Genomic DNA, 12,977 nt, shown 5'->3' on the forward strand with positions numbered 1-12,977 from the left:
GTGTTTTGAAGGGCCGTGTAAATACAAAAAGCTGAGAGTTATCTAGTGCAAAGACTAGTCGTAGGCTTTGATCTCTCCTGATCCACGCCTTATCTGATCCAACTCCACCCGTCTATGAGACGTATCGAAAATAGGGTTGCTATCAGCTGTCGCTGTCCATCTCCACCTGCCGAGATCAGAGACTGTTCGACCATGACTTGGCTGCCGAGAGAAATTAGGGTGTCGGCAGCGGCGTGGCCGGGCGGCCAGGTACGGAGGGGGGCGGGGCGGGAGAGGGTTATGAGATTAGGCACGTGCCGATTAGCTGATTACGGGGCGATAGTGCGTAGATACGATTGTGAGCTACCCATCGGTCAGTTTTCTTAATGTTCAGATATTTGAATAAAAGATCTGCTTATGCTTTTGTCAGATTGATAATTGAGAAGTTATAATAACAAAGAGATGAGTGTTGGGCTTGAGAAATAGGGAGGCGGGTATGATAAGTACAAATCCCTCATACGCATTGGGTATAATTGCGTGCGCAATGCGTTAATCGATAGGGCTCGTGCCGACGATCACTGCTCTTTGTCCACTTTTGATCTTCCTGCGCTGTCTGCCAGTTCTTGCTTTCGTTTGATATACGTTGAGAATTAGGGATTAGATTTCGAGGTAGAAGGGATTTGACATTGAACTTGTTCGCGAAATATCAGAGGAAAGATGGCGTCTTACCAGGATGGGGAGAGTTCAGATAGGTATCTGCGGACTGTGAATGCCCTGGCTTTGCAGAGGTGATGTGCTAACGACTTGTGTGTATCAGCAATAGGGAGAATTTGCTATACCAGTCAGATGAAACGGACCGGACGCTGGGCAGAGGAAGTGGATGGTACAACATACCAACAGTCTACGCCTTCCTCCCCACCTTCTTCCTCAGCGCCTTCGCGGCCGGCGCCGTCATCGCGCCAATGCTAAACTTGATCCTGTCGCTCTACTGCCGCGCGTACTACGCCGAGCACGACTCGTCGCTGGCAGAGGACGCGGACCGCAACTGTCAGGTGCCCGAGGTTCACGCGGTGGTTTCGCGCGCGGTGATGATCCTCGGGCTGATTCAGAGCTTGATTGGCGCGCTCGTTAGTCCTAAGCTTGGGGCTTGGTCGGATAGGATTGGGCGGAAGAGGGTGCTTTTGATTCCAATCTGTGGAGAGACGGTTAGTGTGTGTGACTGTGCGATCTTTTGGGCTGGGAACTAACTAGAATGTACAGCTTGCGCACTTGGTCAATCTTATGATTGCTAGATCGTCGTATATTCACGTCTACAGATTTCTATTCATCGCGAACGTCATGAGCGGCCTGTCAGGCTCTCTCCCCTGCGTCATGCTTATCGGTCAAGCCTACGTCGCGGACTGCACCTCCTCCGCCAAGCGCGCGAGCGGCTTCGGTCTCCTGCGCGCGCTTTTCTTCGCCGGCATCTCGATCGGCCCGATCGCAGGTGGTCTCGTGATCAACCACATGGGCTCGCTGGTCTCGGTCTTTTACTTTTCGGTCTCGATGCAGATCATAAACGCGCTTTACGTCGCGTTCGTGCTGCCCGAGTCGCTGTCGGACGAGAACCGGACGCATGCGACCGAGCTCCGTCGCGCGGATTCGGAGGTAGATCTGATGAGGCCGCGGAATGTCAAGTACTATCTCCGCCGGATGAACTTTTTGACTCCGCTGCGTGCGCTGTGGCCGAACGATGGGACACGGTACATCATCAAGAAAAACATCATCTTGCTCTCCGTCATCGACACGTTCTTCCACGGCGTCGAGATCGGAGTTCTGATGAACGTACTGCTGTATGCCGAGCTAACCTTTGGCTGGACCAGCGTCGCCACGGGAATTTTCATCTCGTTCAGTTCGTTCATCCGCGCGTTCTCGCTGGTCGTGGTGTTGCCGCTCATGGTGCACTATCATCAGAAATGGAAGCCTCATATCCTGCACGAGGTCGGCGCGTCGAAAGGCGACGTGTTTTTAATCCGCATCTCGTTTCTGTTTTGTATTGTTTCGTACGTCGTCATGGCTCTTGCTCGCAACACGACCGAGTTTTTAATCGGCGGTCTCCTCGGCGCCGCGGGCTCGATCGGTTCTCCGACCGCGGCCTCTGCGATAACGAAGCACGTTCCCAAGCAAAACACAGGCGCGATCCTCGGCGCGCTTTCGCTCTTGCAGAGTATCGCGACCGTCATCGGACCGCTTGTGTTTTCCAACATTTACGCGTCGACGGTGACGTATGCGCCCAAGACGATCTTCTACGTCGTCATTGGGTTGTTTGGTGGTTCCCTTGGCTGTTCGATGTTTTTGAAAGAGCATGCGAGTGGCGGGTTGTATGATAGTGGGGATGGGCTCGATGATGAGCAGGCGGGTGAGGATGCGGTGGACGATGAGGGGAGGATCAGGTTGTGATTTGTTTCTGTAGTCTGTCTTTGTTTTCTTTTTTATTTATAGTTATTGCTAGATGGTACGGTTAACAGATTTTGTGCGGGAAGGTGTATGGGGTGGAGATGGGCGGGTAGGAGCAAACGGCATTTATTTGGACCACATTTATAGCGGAGTTACCTTTATTTACAGTTGCAGCAATATAATAATACTACTGAATAAGTTAAGAGCCGTGGTCGTGCCTTGAGTTTGCTCCAAAAGCTAGCTATTCAAGAGAAGACTTCAAGAGAAAACACGCGCTGGAGATATGGATACAGAAAGCTCTAGATCTAGCCCTTAGCTTGTCTCCTGTTCACACTAAGCAGCCCAGGATGCTGATAAGACTGCGATAAGGGCCTTGTTTGCATTGCGTCGGAGTCATTCTCGTCCGACTTCCGACCCGTAGCCCCTCTGTACTTTTCTCCCATGCGCAGCACAGCTAGTAATTTTTTCACAGCGCAAGCAGTGACGATCAGTAGACGGAAAGCCAAGGCCGCAAGGGAGAGGTGGATAGGTCATTGTTGAGTGCTTAATCGCTCTGGGGAAGAGGAGGCATTGTCTGCGATAACAAAGCGATAAGGGAATTGAGTTTTGTAGTCAGTGAGCCCTCGGACCCTCTGCGCGATGCCCGCCTGCTCGGTGTAGAGCCTGGAAGCTCTTCCTACTGGACCTCGAGTATCAGAATGAAGACAGAAGCAGAAAGTACAGACAGCAGATAAGAAATGCGATGTCAATACACAAAACAGACAAAATAAATCAGATAATAATCTGCACCAAAACTCGGTGTCTGCGATACCCGCCAGCCGCGCGCAGATGGCCCCGGCCCCCGCGCAGATGGTTTGTCTCGAACTCCAAAAATCCTCGTGACTTTTTGCTTTTTATTCATTTTGGCGGGAACACCCGCCGCCGCCGACGATCGCTATCGCGGCCTTGTTTTGACGGATCACCGTAGGGTTCGGCTTTTCGTTGTTTGCTCCATTCGCGCTGGTTCGTCGACGATCGGCATTCTTGTCTTTGGTTTCTAATCGACGTTGAGCGTTTGGTGTGCTGTAGAGGTGCCTATCAGTCGATGCAGGGCCGTGTTCTAAGCTGCAAAGACAGTTCCTACAAACCCACTACACTCCACAATCTCACTCAAAACCCCAGACGCAAACGAAATGGACACACGAAAGGAAAGCGACGAGAAATCGGTCGTCATCACCGAAGCCGTGCGCGCGTCCTCGTCTGCCTCGCGTACAGACCAGGACTCGGCCTCGGTGGTGAAGCTGCAGGAGCAGGAGCAGCCCCAGCGCACTGCGGTCGGCAACGCTCTCAGCTATCTCAATCCGTTTGCGGTTCGGTATATCCCGCCGATTCCTGACCGGCCGGGTGTAACGCCCGAAGCGACGGCGAATAGACTGAGCAAGATATATTTTGTCTGGATGAACAAGCTTATGAAGGTGGGCGATGATATCGACTTTGGACTGAGCGAGCGTTACTGACTTGTCGTCGTCATATAGACCGGATACGCACGTCCGCTGGTAGAGAATGATATCCCGCTAGTCGAAGACCGCAAACGGTCGTCTCCCATGACCGATCGTTTCCAAGCAAATTTCGATGCCCGAGTCGCCAAAGGCCAGCGCAAGAACGTGCTTCTGACCGCGTTACTCGACACCTTCCCCTTCGAGGTCTGGTACTCCATGACCGCGCGCATCATCGTCGACATCATCTGGATGACGGCCCCCCAGCTCTCCCGCAGAATCATCTACCAGGTCTCGGACGCGTACAAGGCCAAGCTCAACGGAACCCAGCAGCCCCCTGTCGGACACGGCGTCGGCATGGTGATCGGTCTCGCGCTGCTCTTACTCGTCTCATGTGTCTTCCAGCAGCAGTTTTTCTACTACGCCGGTCTGGCGGGCTCGCAGTCCCGAACGGTCTTGATCAACGCGCTCTATCGCAAATCGCTCAAGCTCTCGAATCGCTCGCGCATCGAGTACACAAACGGCAGAATCACAAACCTGATGTCGACAGATACCTACCGCGTCGAGTTTTGCTGCATGTTTGTCGAGCACTTGCTTGACGCGCCTATCCCTCTGATTATCTGTCTCATCTTGCTGCTCGTCAACATCGGTGTCTCGTCGCTTTGCGGATTTGCGCTGCTTGTCGTTGCCTCGCCCGCGCTCGGAAATATCACGCGCGTGATTGCCCGCCGACGACTTCGGTCGACCGTGTTCACCGACCAGCGCATCCGATTGATCCAAGAACTCCTTCAAAACATGCGCATCATCAAGTTCTTCGCGTGGGAAAACGCCTACATCAAACGGCTGTACTCGATCCGCGTGAAGGAAATCAAGCTCGTGCGCTACGTCCTCGTTCTCCGATCAGCGATCTTTGCAATCAGTATCACGCTCCCGGTCTTTGCCTCAATGATCTCGTTCGTCATCCTCTCAGTCACAGGACACAACCTCGACCCGGCCAAAGTGTTTGCCAGTCTGTCGCTGTTCAACATGCTGCGTATTCCGCTCATGGTCATCCCGCTTGGTTTGACGACCGGGACGGATGCGTACGTTGCGCTGCAGCGGATTGAGAAGATGTTGATGGCGGGCGAGCTCGAGAGCGAGGTTACGTCAGACAAGGATCTGGACTGCGCGATTTCGATCAATAATGCCTCGTTTGTATGGGAGGCTGAGACTGAGGAGGAAGCTCTTGCTGCGGACGCGAAGAAGGCTGCGGACGAGAAGAACGCGCGAAAGAAAGGGTTCTTTTCGCGACGTAGCAAGGCGGCGAAAGCCAAAGAGGCTGAGGAGGAGAAAGAAAATCAGCTTCGAAGGACGATTAGTGCTGAAACTGCCAGTCTTGCCGGGATCGAGATCGACGCAGAAGCAGAGCACGAGGTCAGTCATGAGTTGAAGCCGATTGACGAAGTCATGGATGACTCTGAGGACGACGAGAAAACTGAGTTTACCGGTCTGCATAATCTCAACTTGAAAGTGAAGCCCGGAGAGCTTGTTGTCATCACCGGATTCATTGGGTCGGGAAAAACGTCTCTGCTGGCTGCATTGGTGGGAGAGATGCGTCAGACCGGTGGATCAGTCAAGATGGGCGGAACGGTTGCGTACTGTCCTCAGCCGTGGATTCAAAACTCCACTTTACGAGAGAACATCCTTTTTGGTCGCGATTTTGACGAGGAAAAATACGCAAACGTGATCAAAGGATGTGCGCTCGAACACGACCTGGCCGTCCTTCCCGCGGGCGACCAGACCGAGATTGGCGAGCGCGGAATCAACATCTCGGGCGGCCAAAAGTCGCGGATCACGCTCGCTCGGGCGGCGTACTACGGCGCCGAGATTGTGTTGCTGGACGACGTTTTGTCGGCGGTGGATCCGCATGTGGGAAGGCATTTGGTTGAGCAGTGTATTTGCGGGTTGCTGAGGGATTCGACGAGGTTGCTGGCTACGCACCAGCTTCATGTTCTGCCGCATGCGGACCGGATTATTTTCATGAACGGCACCGGAGGGTTTGATGTTGGCACTTATGACGAGTTGCTTGTGGCGTGTCCGAAGTTCGCAGAGTTGATTCAATATGGATCGTCAAAGAATAGTGAAGAGGAGGAGGAGGAGGAAGAGGAAGCGCCTCCCGCTGCTGCTGAGAAGAAGGACGCAGATGGTGAAAAGATAGAAGAGGAGAAGGAAGACGAAGTTGAGCAAAAGAAGAAAGGCGCGACGCTGATGAACAAAGAAGAGCGTCAAAGCGAAAACGTCTCGTGGACCGTCTATCGCGAGTACTTCAAAGCCGCGGGCGGGAAATACGTCGGCTGGGCTGTTGCCCCGATGATTGTCGGAGTCGCGATCCTGGCTTCGGGCACGCAGATTTTGACAAATCTCTGGCTGTCGTACTGGACGCAGGATAAGTTCTCGCTCTCGAAGGGTCAGTATATTGGATTGTTTGTCGCGTTTGGTGTTATTTGTGCGATTCTGTACTTTTTGCTTGGATTCTCAATCACATATGGTGAGTTCTATGTTATCAAAGCTGCAATTACTCTACTTGCTAACACTATTTCTTCTCAATTGTTCAGCCGGTGCGAATGCATCAGTGTCTATGAATATGACTGCTACAGAGAAAGTGATACAGGCGCCAATGGCATTCTTCGATACGTCACCGCTAGGTCGGATCATGAACCGCTTCTCGAATGACGTGGAGTCGATGGACAACACGCTTATCGATGCCTATCGGCAATACCTGATGACGATGAGTTCTATTTGCGGAATCCTGATTTTGATCATCGCGTACTTCCACTACTTTGCGATTGCGCTCGCGCCGATGATATTCTTGTACATTGTGGCGACGATGTACTACCGCGCGTCAGCCGTCGATATCAAGCGGATGGACTCGAACGCGCGTTCAGCCGTGTTTTCACACTTCTCCGAGACATTGACGGGTCTGACCTCTGTACGCGCGTATAACGAGCAGTCAAGATTTTCGCTAAAAATGGAAAAGGCGCTAGACGAGATGAATCGGTTTTCGTATCTGCTTGTCGGCAACCAGCGATGGCTGTCGGTACGGCTGGAGTCGATTGCGATCTGCCTCGTGTTTATCACGGGCATGCTTGCGGTGTCGGCCAAGTTCAACGTCGGGGCGGCGTCGTTGGGACTGGTGCTCTCGTACTGCATGTCGCTGTCGATGCAGATGTCGATGGTGATCAAGCAGTTGGCTGACGTGGAGAACTTCATGAACGCGGCCGAGCGGATTTACTACTACATGACGAATCTCCCGTCCGAGGCAGCGTACGAGATCGAGGAAGCTAAACCCCGGGCGACGTGGCCAGAGAAAGGCGCGATAGAGATGAAAGAGGTCGTGCTGCAGTACCGACCGGGTCTTCCGAAAGTATTACGTGGCCTGGATTTGATGATCGAGGGAGGTCAGAAGATTGGCATCTGTGGCCGCACGGGAGCGGGCAAGAGTTCGATTATGGTGGCGCTCTACAGACTTGCGGAACTCACCGGAGGCCAGGTTTTGATTGACGGGGTCGATATCTCAAAGATCGGACTGCACGACCTGCGGTCAAAACTCGCGATTATTCCGCAGGACCCCGTGCTATTCCGCGGCACGATCAGAACCAACCTCGACCCGTTCAATATCTACTCTGATGCCGAGCTCTGGGACGCGCTGCGCAGGGCTGGCTTGCTGGGAGACGACGCGGCGGGGAATTTGTCTGCGGCGCACGAAAGCGAGAATGGTAATGGCGCAGCCGCACCATCATCGCCCGACGCGCACGTCAACAGCACGAAAAAGGACGGTGATGTGGCCTCAGGCGCGGCCGGCGCTGGAGCAGCTGCTGCTGCGAGCCCGATAGGAAAGTTCCAGTTAGACTCGCCGGTCGATGACGAAGGCTTGAACTTTTCGCTAGGCGAGCGACAGCTGCTGGCACTTGCGCGTGCGCTGGTGAGAAACTTCCAGATCCTCGTGCTGGACGAGGCCACGTCGTCTGTAGACTACCAGACCGACGCGAAGATCCAGGAGATCATTGTGCGCGAGTTTGCGCACTGCACGATTCTGTGCATCGCGCACCGGCTGAAGACTATTATTAACTACGACCGGATCCTGGTGCTCGACGCGGGCAAGGTGGCTGAGTTCGGGGCCCCTCTCGAGCTATACGAACGCGAGGAGAGTATATTCCGGGGGCTGTGCTTGAAGTCGAAGATCACGACGGAAGACTTTGGGAGCGGACGAAGATGAGTCACGAAGAGAAGGGGTTCAGAGGAAGATGAGCGATTTACGTGCCTGCAGCGACTTTGACTAATAGTTCGGACGCAGCACTGCAGCACTGATCTACGTTAACTAATCACGATTAATAACATTACGTAACCATGCGAGCAATTAAACTGAGCCCGAGTCGGAGTCGGGCGCTTTCGAGTCTCCGTCCGAATGGGCGGCGAACCTAACCCTCGCACAAGTGGCCCAAACCGGTTAGCGTTGAGAGCTCGCTTGCGGATGCGACGACCAGCGCGAGGCCGCGCGTCCTCTGCGCACACCCAGAATAGCGAATTACCCGAGAGCCCACGGTGCTCAGCCTTATGCTGGGCGCGTCTCCGCCGGGCGCGGCTGAAGAAGAGCGCACAAGTGACGTCAGCCTGGGCTAGGGCAGGCACCGCTCAGCATCTGTCTCGGACCCGGCCGGGCTTAGATAAACTCCGCCGGCCGAGGTGGTGTACGACAATCCGGACAAAGATTGTTTAAAGTAGGGATCTCCTCCTGCCCTGCGCTCACTTTCTTTTGTTTTCTTTTTTCTGTATTCACCTCTATTCACTCTTCTCCACGAACTTTCAATGAGAATGCGTTCTTCTTCTCCCCGGCGCAGAGTCGCGGCCAGCAATGCCGCTGCTGCTCTTCGCGCGGCTGACTCCAGCGATGACGAAATGACAATCGACGAGCGCAAGGAATGGATGGGCATCGCGGACCCTCTCCTTCGCCGCCGAATACAGAACCGCGTCGCCCAACGCGCCAGACGTATGTCCTATCTTGTATTTTTTTGTGGTTCTGATCTTTATATAGTGCAAATCAGCTAACCCATGTTCTTTCTCTCTATAGGGCGCAGATTGGCGAAAAGCAAAGGTAGCAAAGATCACAGCGAAAGCAAATCCCGCCAACAGAGCTGGGACAGCGAAGCTTCTTCGACAGCGCCTTCCTCCACATTCGATGAGAAGGCCGCGGAAGAACCCACAGACGAGCCACTAGCTTGCGAATCCGCGTCTGATCCACCCTCATCTGCTTCGATAATCGCAGAGATCCTAGGTCTGGACAGCACGCCTCCCTCAGCTACCCTCTCAACTCCCTCCTCCTCCTCCATCTCAGACACAGACTCAATCTCCCCAAGCACTCCGCCCACTCTATTTGCCACCCCGCAGGATCTCCAGCGCGAGCATTATGAGCGCGAGCTTGAGCGAATGACCTCGCTCGACTTTGATTCCGCGCTCGACTGCAGTCTCTTTGACGAGCCCTCGACCGCGCCGCCAGATCAGTTCCGGCAATGTCTGGCGGGCTCGCTGGCGCCTACGACTACGACCTTGCAAGAGCTACTGATGCCGCCGTCGCTGATGATGCCATGCCAGCCTGTCGGGACGGCGATGTGCCACAACATCAAGAAACTGCCTCTTCCGCACGACTTGCCACAGTATCAGGTCTTTTCCCCACCCGAAGACTCCAGCTCGATCCCACGGTCTCTCTTTCCCACTCAGCTGCAGAGTGTAGTACCACACATCCAATATGTTGATGCTATCCCGTTTTCGAGCTTGCGCGACGCGCTCCTGCAGCAGATGCGCATGGGATCGCTGGACGAGATTGCGTTCTGCCAGGACCTGCTCAACGACGGGTTTCGCGTCTGGGGATCAGATCCCGCGCAGCCGTTAGCGTGGGAGATTTCCGAGGAGTTTGCAAAGAAATGGGCATGGCTGATCGATGACTCGATCCTCGACATCGCAAAGTTCTGGGCCGGCCAGCGCAAGCAGGGTCATCTGGATGGCGAAATCCTCCCCTCGCTCTTGTGAGCGTTCTCTTCATATCTCTAGATTCGCTTTTTTTACATTCTCTGTCTTACTTGTCAGATCATTATTTGGGATGGATTATTAGGCAAACAGGCAGGCAGGCAACTTCGAGGCTAATCATTAGGAAGTAGATATATTCTCGGGTTCATTATGGGTGTAAATTGTATTTATTGGGGGCTTTTGCGTATCCGGAGTTTTTGTTTTTTTATTTCTCGTTTTGTATGTATGGCTGTTCATGTTTAATCCGCTGTATAATCTCTAACTCTCTCAATCTGATATCTCCTCCACCTCTTCTCTTCTCAATCTGCTCAATGGCATTGTTGTCCCCAACGCAGGCACGAAAAGAAATGCTGACAGAGTTCGGTGCTGACCAAACAGAGATCTGTAATAAATACAACAAACCTTAAACCATGCATTCGTTCGGGTGATTATTCATCTAAGACTCGCTAAACTTTAATAGAATCGAACACGAACCCGCGTCTTCGGACTCGCGTTCTTTGTCAGCTGCGCGGGCCAAAAGAAGCAGAGGCAAATGCGAGCCGGGAAGAGTCATAGTTCTTTGTTCTCTCGCGTTCCAGGAGTTAAAGTAAGAGTGAGTTGATTTGGTTTTATTTTTTTTGTCTTTCGAGTGTTCTAGAGTGTCTTGCCTGCATGGAACTGCTGCTCACTCACAGTCGTCCGACGTGCTAGCACTAGAATACAACAGAACAATAGTTACTACAAAACTGCAGAAAAGTAACAAATAAAATGATGAACAGCAAATCTCATAATAAAAATAAAAGCAAAAAGAAAAAAAAACAGAGGTTTAAAAATATAAAAAAATGGCGACACCAGCAGGACTCGAACCTGCGCCTCGAAACGAGAAAAGATATCGGATTTTGAATCAGCGCAAGCTGAATGGAATTCGAGTCTTTCGCCTTAACCACTCGGCCATAGTGCCTTATTGAGAAAAATTTAATTCACCGGTTCTTTATAATGTCATAGATCTTGAAGTAGATATTGCATGATTTTAGGAAAATCATAATGTGATGATGGAGAGTGAAGATTTTGGATCAAGTTGAAGGTATTTTGGAAGTGTTTATTAGGAAAATGGACGGATTATAGAGGTTTAGTTGCTGTTTCGAGGCACAAGAGTTCGCCTCGAAGCCCTCAACTCGCAAGCTTGATTGCGCTGTAGTTGCTCCACACATCGCTTCTTGAATCCTAAACTTTGTCTGCCTCGTAAATGAATTATCAATGACAGAGCTGTCAACTAATTTTAGATTCATATGGCTGAATTGGAATCGAATCAGACGCAGAGGAGCGGTAAGAACGATGGACTAACAACGCGTCGGGAGAAGTACAGTCTGCGGTTTAGGGCGCAAAAAATCATGTTAATCTCTTCTGCAACTTCCCATCCCAACCAGCTTCTCGATCTACACGTCTCCCATGAATCGAGAATGAGCACAAGGAGTCTGCAGATTGGATTACGGTTTAGTAGAGGAATATTTTGCAGCTATGTGGGAAGTAGTTGTTGGCCTTTGCAGACGACGATAAAGAGGACAAAGGTCACCAAGGCGAGCTCGAAACGGTGGGTGCAGCGGCAAGGCAGTGATATGTATGCTCGGGAGGCAAAAGAGCAGGGGTTGAGAAGTCGGGCGGCGTTTAAGTTGCTGGAGGTGTGTTGTTTCTTTTGAGCTATTAATCTGGGGATATATAGCTGTTATTTGAAAGATTGGCTAACTCTTGCTGGTCTGAAGATTGATCAATCGCATAAGATCTTCAAAGCAGGACAGACAGTTATCGATCTGGTATGACTCCCTATCTTCCAGACAATTCTCTATCGTCGATGCAAAACCAAATCTGACATTCTCATTGATTTCCTAGGGCTTTGCTCCCGGATCATGGACCCAAGTAGCCGTCGACCACACCCGCCCCAACGGGCGCGTACTCGGAATCGATATCCTCCCCGCCGCGCCGCCCAAGGGCGCGATAGCCGTTCAGGGCGATTTCATGTCGCCGCTAGTGCAAGCCGGTATCAAAGAGTACTTGGAAAATCCAGATGAGGTCGAGAAGCGTGCGGTTGAGGGCGATCAGACGAAGCAGCAGGAGAGTGGGCAAGAGTCGGGGAGTGCGAGGACAAGAGAGAAGCAGAGTGCGCCTGCGTCTGCGGTTGATACGGTGGATGTGATGCTGAGTGATATGTTAGTATTCTGTGCTTGATGCTTGGTGGTTTTGCTGCAAGTTGTCAACTACTAACTGTGGAATTATCAGGCTTATGAACACCTCCGGAAACGCATTTCGGGATCACGCTACAAGCATGGTACTCCCCCACTCCCTCATTCCTATTTTATCAAAAAGACACCCCAAACTAACCCACCACCAGGACCTCTCCAACGTCGCTCTCGATTTCGCGCTCGACACCCTCCGCCCCGGCGGCAGCTTCGTCTGCAAATTCTACGCCGGCGGAGAAGACTCCTTGCTCGAGCGGCGACTTCGCAGCGCGTTCGACCGGGTCAAGAGGGAGAAACCTGCTGCGTCGCGCGGGGAGTCGCGCGAGCAGTATTTTGTGGCGACGGGGAAGAAGAAGAGGAGGAAGGTAGAGAGTGTGAAGGGGGGAGGGGGGCGGGGGTAGGAGTTGGGGGGTGTAGTGTATGATTAAGAATTGAATTTATGGCTAAAATTTGCTATTTTGACGACTTTATCTCTGTATAAATATTTAGTGGGAAGTGTCTGATACAGTATAATTTTGCATCTTTTTTGGTCATTTACTATACTTTTCCCTCAATCGTACGGGTACATCTTTACAGGCTATAAGAGTGAGTGCAATACTGCGAGCCCGCAGATTTCTCAATCATGCTTGCTAGGGCTCTCAGGTCAAAAACAAAAAAAAAATCAACTGCACTTCACAACTTCCACGCAATTTTTAAGAATCTGCATAAAAAAAGGGAGAGCGTGTTTGTATTTATCCAGAGATGATTAGAGAACATTAATAATTGCAAAAAGAGGAGAAAAAAACAAGAAGAAAACTATGCTTGCTTGCGCAAT

The 12,977-nt window shown here is 52.0% G+C and overlaps 4 protein-coding genes and 1 non-coding gene across 5 annotated transcripts; 4 read left to right on the forward strand and 1 right to left on the reverse strand.

Moving 5' to 3' along the window:
* Positions 1–696: 696 nt before the first annotated feature.
* BZA70DRAFT_291406 (major facilitator superfamily domain-containing protein) lies at positions 697–2,418 on the forward strand (the record flags this gene model as incomplete). The annotated part of the gene is made up of 3 exons (XM_064914291.1): positions 697–731; positions 797–1,184; positions 1,240–2,418. 3 exons carry the CDS (start codon positions 697–699, stop codon positions 2,416–2,418), a joined length of 1,602 nt encoding a protein of 533 aa, XP_064766408.1.
* Positions 2,419–3,485: 1,067 nt separating this feature from the next.
* On the forward strand, positions 3,486–8,440 carry BZA70DRAFT_78460 (ABC multidrug transporter). The gene is made up of 3 exons (XM_064915403.1): positions 3,486–3,869; positions 3,930–6,417; positions 6,485–8,440. Exons 1-3 carry the CDS (start codon positions 3,588–3,590, stop codon positions 8,143–8,145), a joined length of 4,431 nt encoding a protein of 1,476 aa, XP_064766409.1. The 5' UTR covers positions 3,486–3,587; the 3' UTR covers positions 8,146–8,440.
* A 301-nt stretch (positions 8,441–8,741) lies between these two features.
* On the forward strand, positions 8,742–9,953 carry BZA70DRAFT_291408 (uncharacterized protein; the record flags this gene model as incomplete). Its single annotated transcript, XM_064914292.1, has 2 exons — positions 8,742–8,916; positions 8,998–9,953. The coding sequence occupies 2 exons, from the start codon at positions 8,742–8,744 to the stop codon at positions 9,951–9,953; spliced, it is 1,131 nt and encodes a 376-aa protein (XP_064766410.1).
* Positions 9,954–10,775: 822 nt separating this feature from the next.
* Positions 10,776–10,890, reverse strand: BZA70DRAFT_t83. The gene has a single exon. It is a non-coding gene; the product is annotated as a tRNA-Ser (tRNA).
* Positions 10,891–11,389: 499 nt separating this feature from the next.
* Positions 11,390–12,564, forward strand: BZA70DRAFT_291409 (ribosomal RNA large subunit methyltransferase J; the record flags this gene model as incomplete). Its single annotated transcript, XM_064914293.1, has 5 exons — positions 11,390–11,608; positions 11,690–11,740; positions 11,817–12,133; positions 12,204–12,252; positions 12,316–12,564. 5 exons carry the CDS (start codon positions 11,390–11,392, stop codon positions 12,562–12,564), a joined length of 885 nt encoding a protein of 294 aa, XP_064766411.1.
* Between the last annotated feature and the right edge of the window lie 413 nt (positions 12,565–12,977).

Source organism: Myxozyma melibiosi (genome assembly GCF_037950935.1).
Source record: "Myxozyma melibiosi strain Phaff 52-87 chromosome Unknown BZA70scaffold_12, whole genome shotgun sequence".
NCBI lineage: Eukaryota > Fungi > Ascomycota > Lipomycetes > Lipomycetales > Lipomycetaceae > Myxozyma > Myxozyma melibiosi.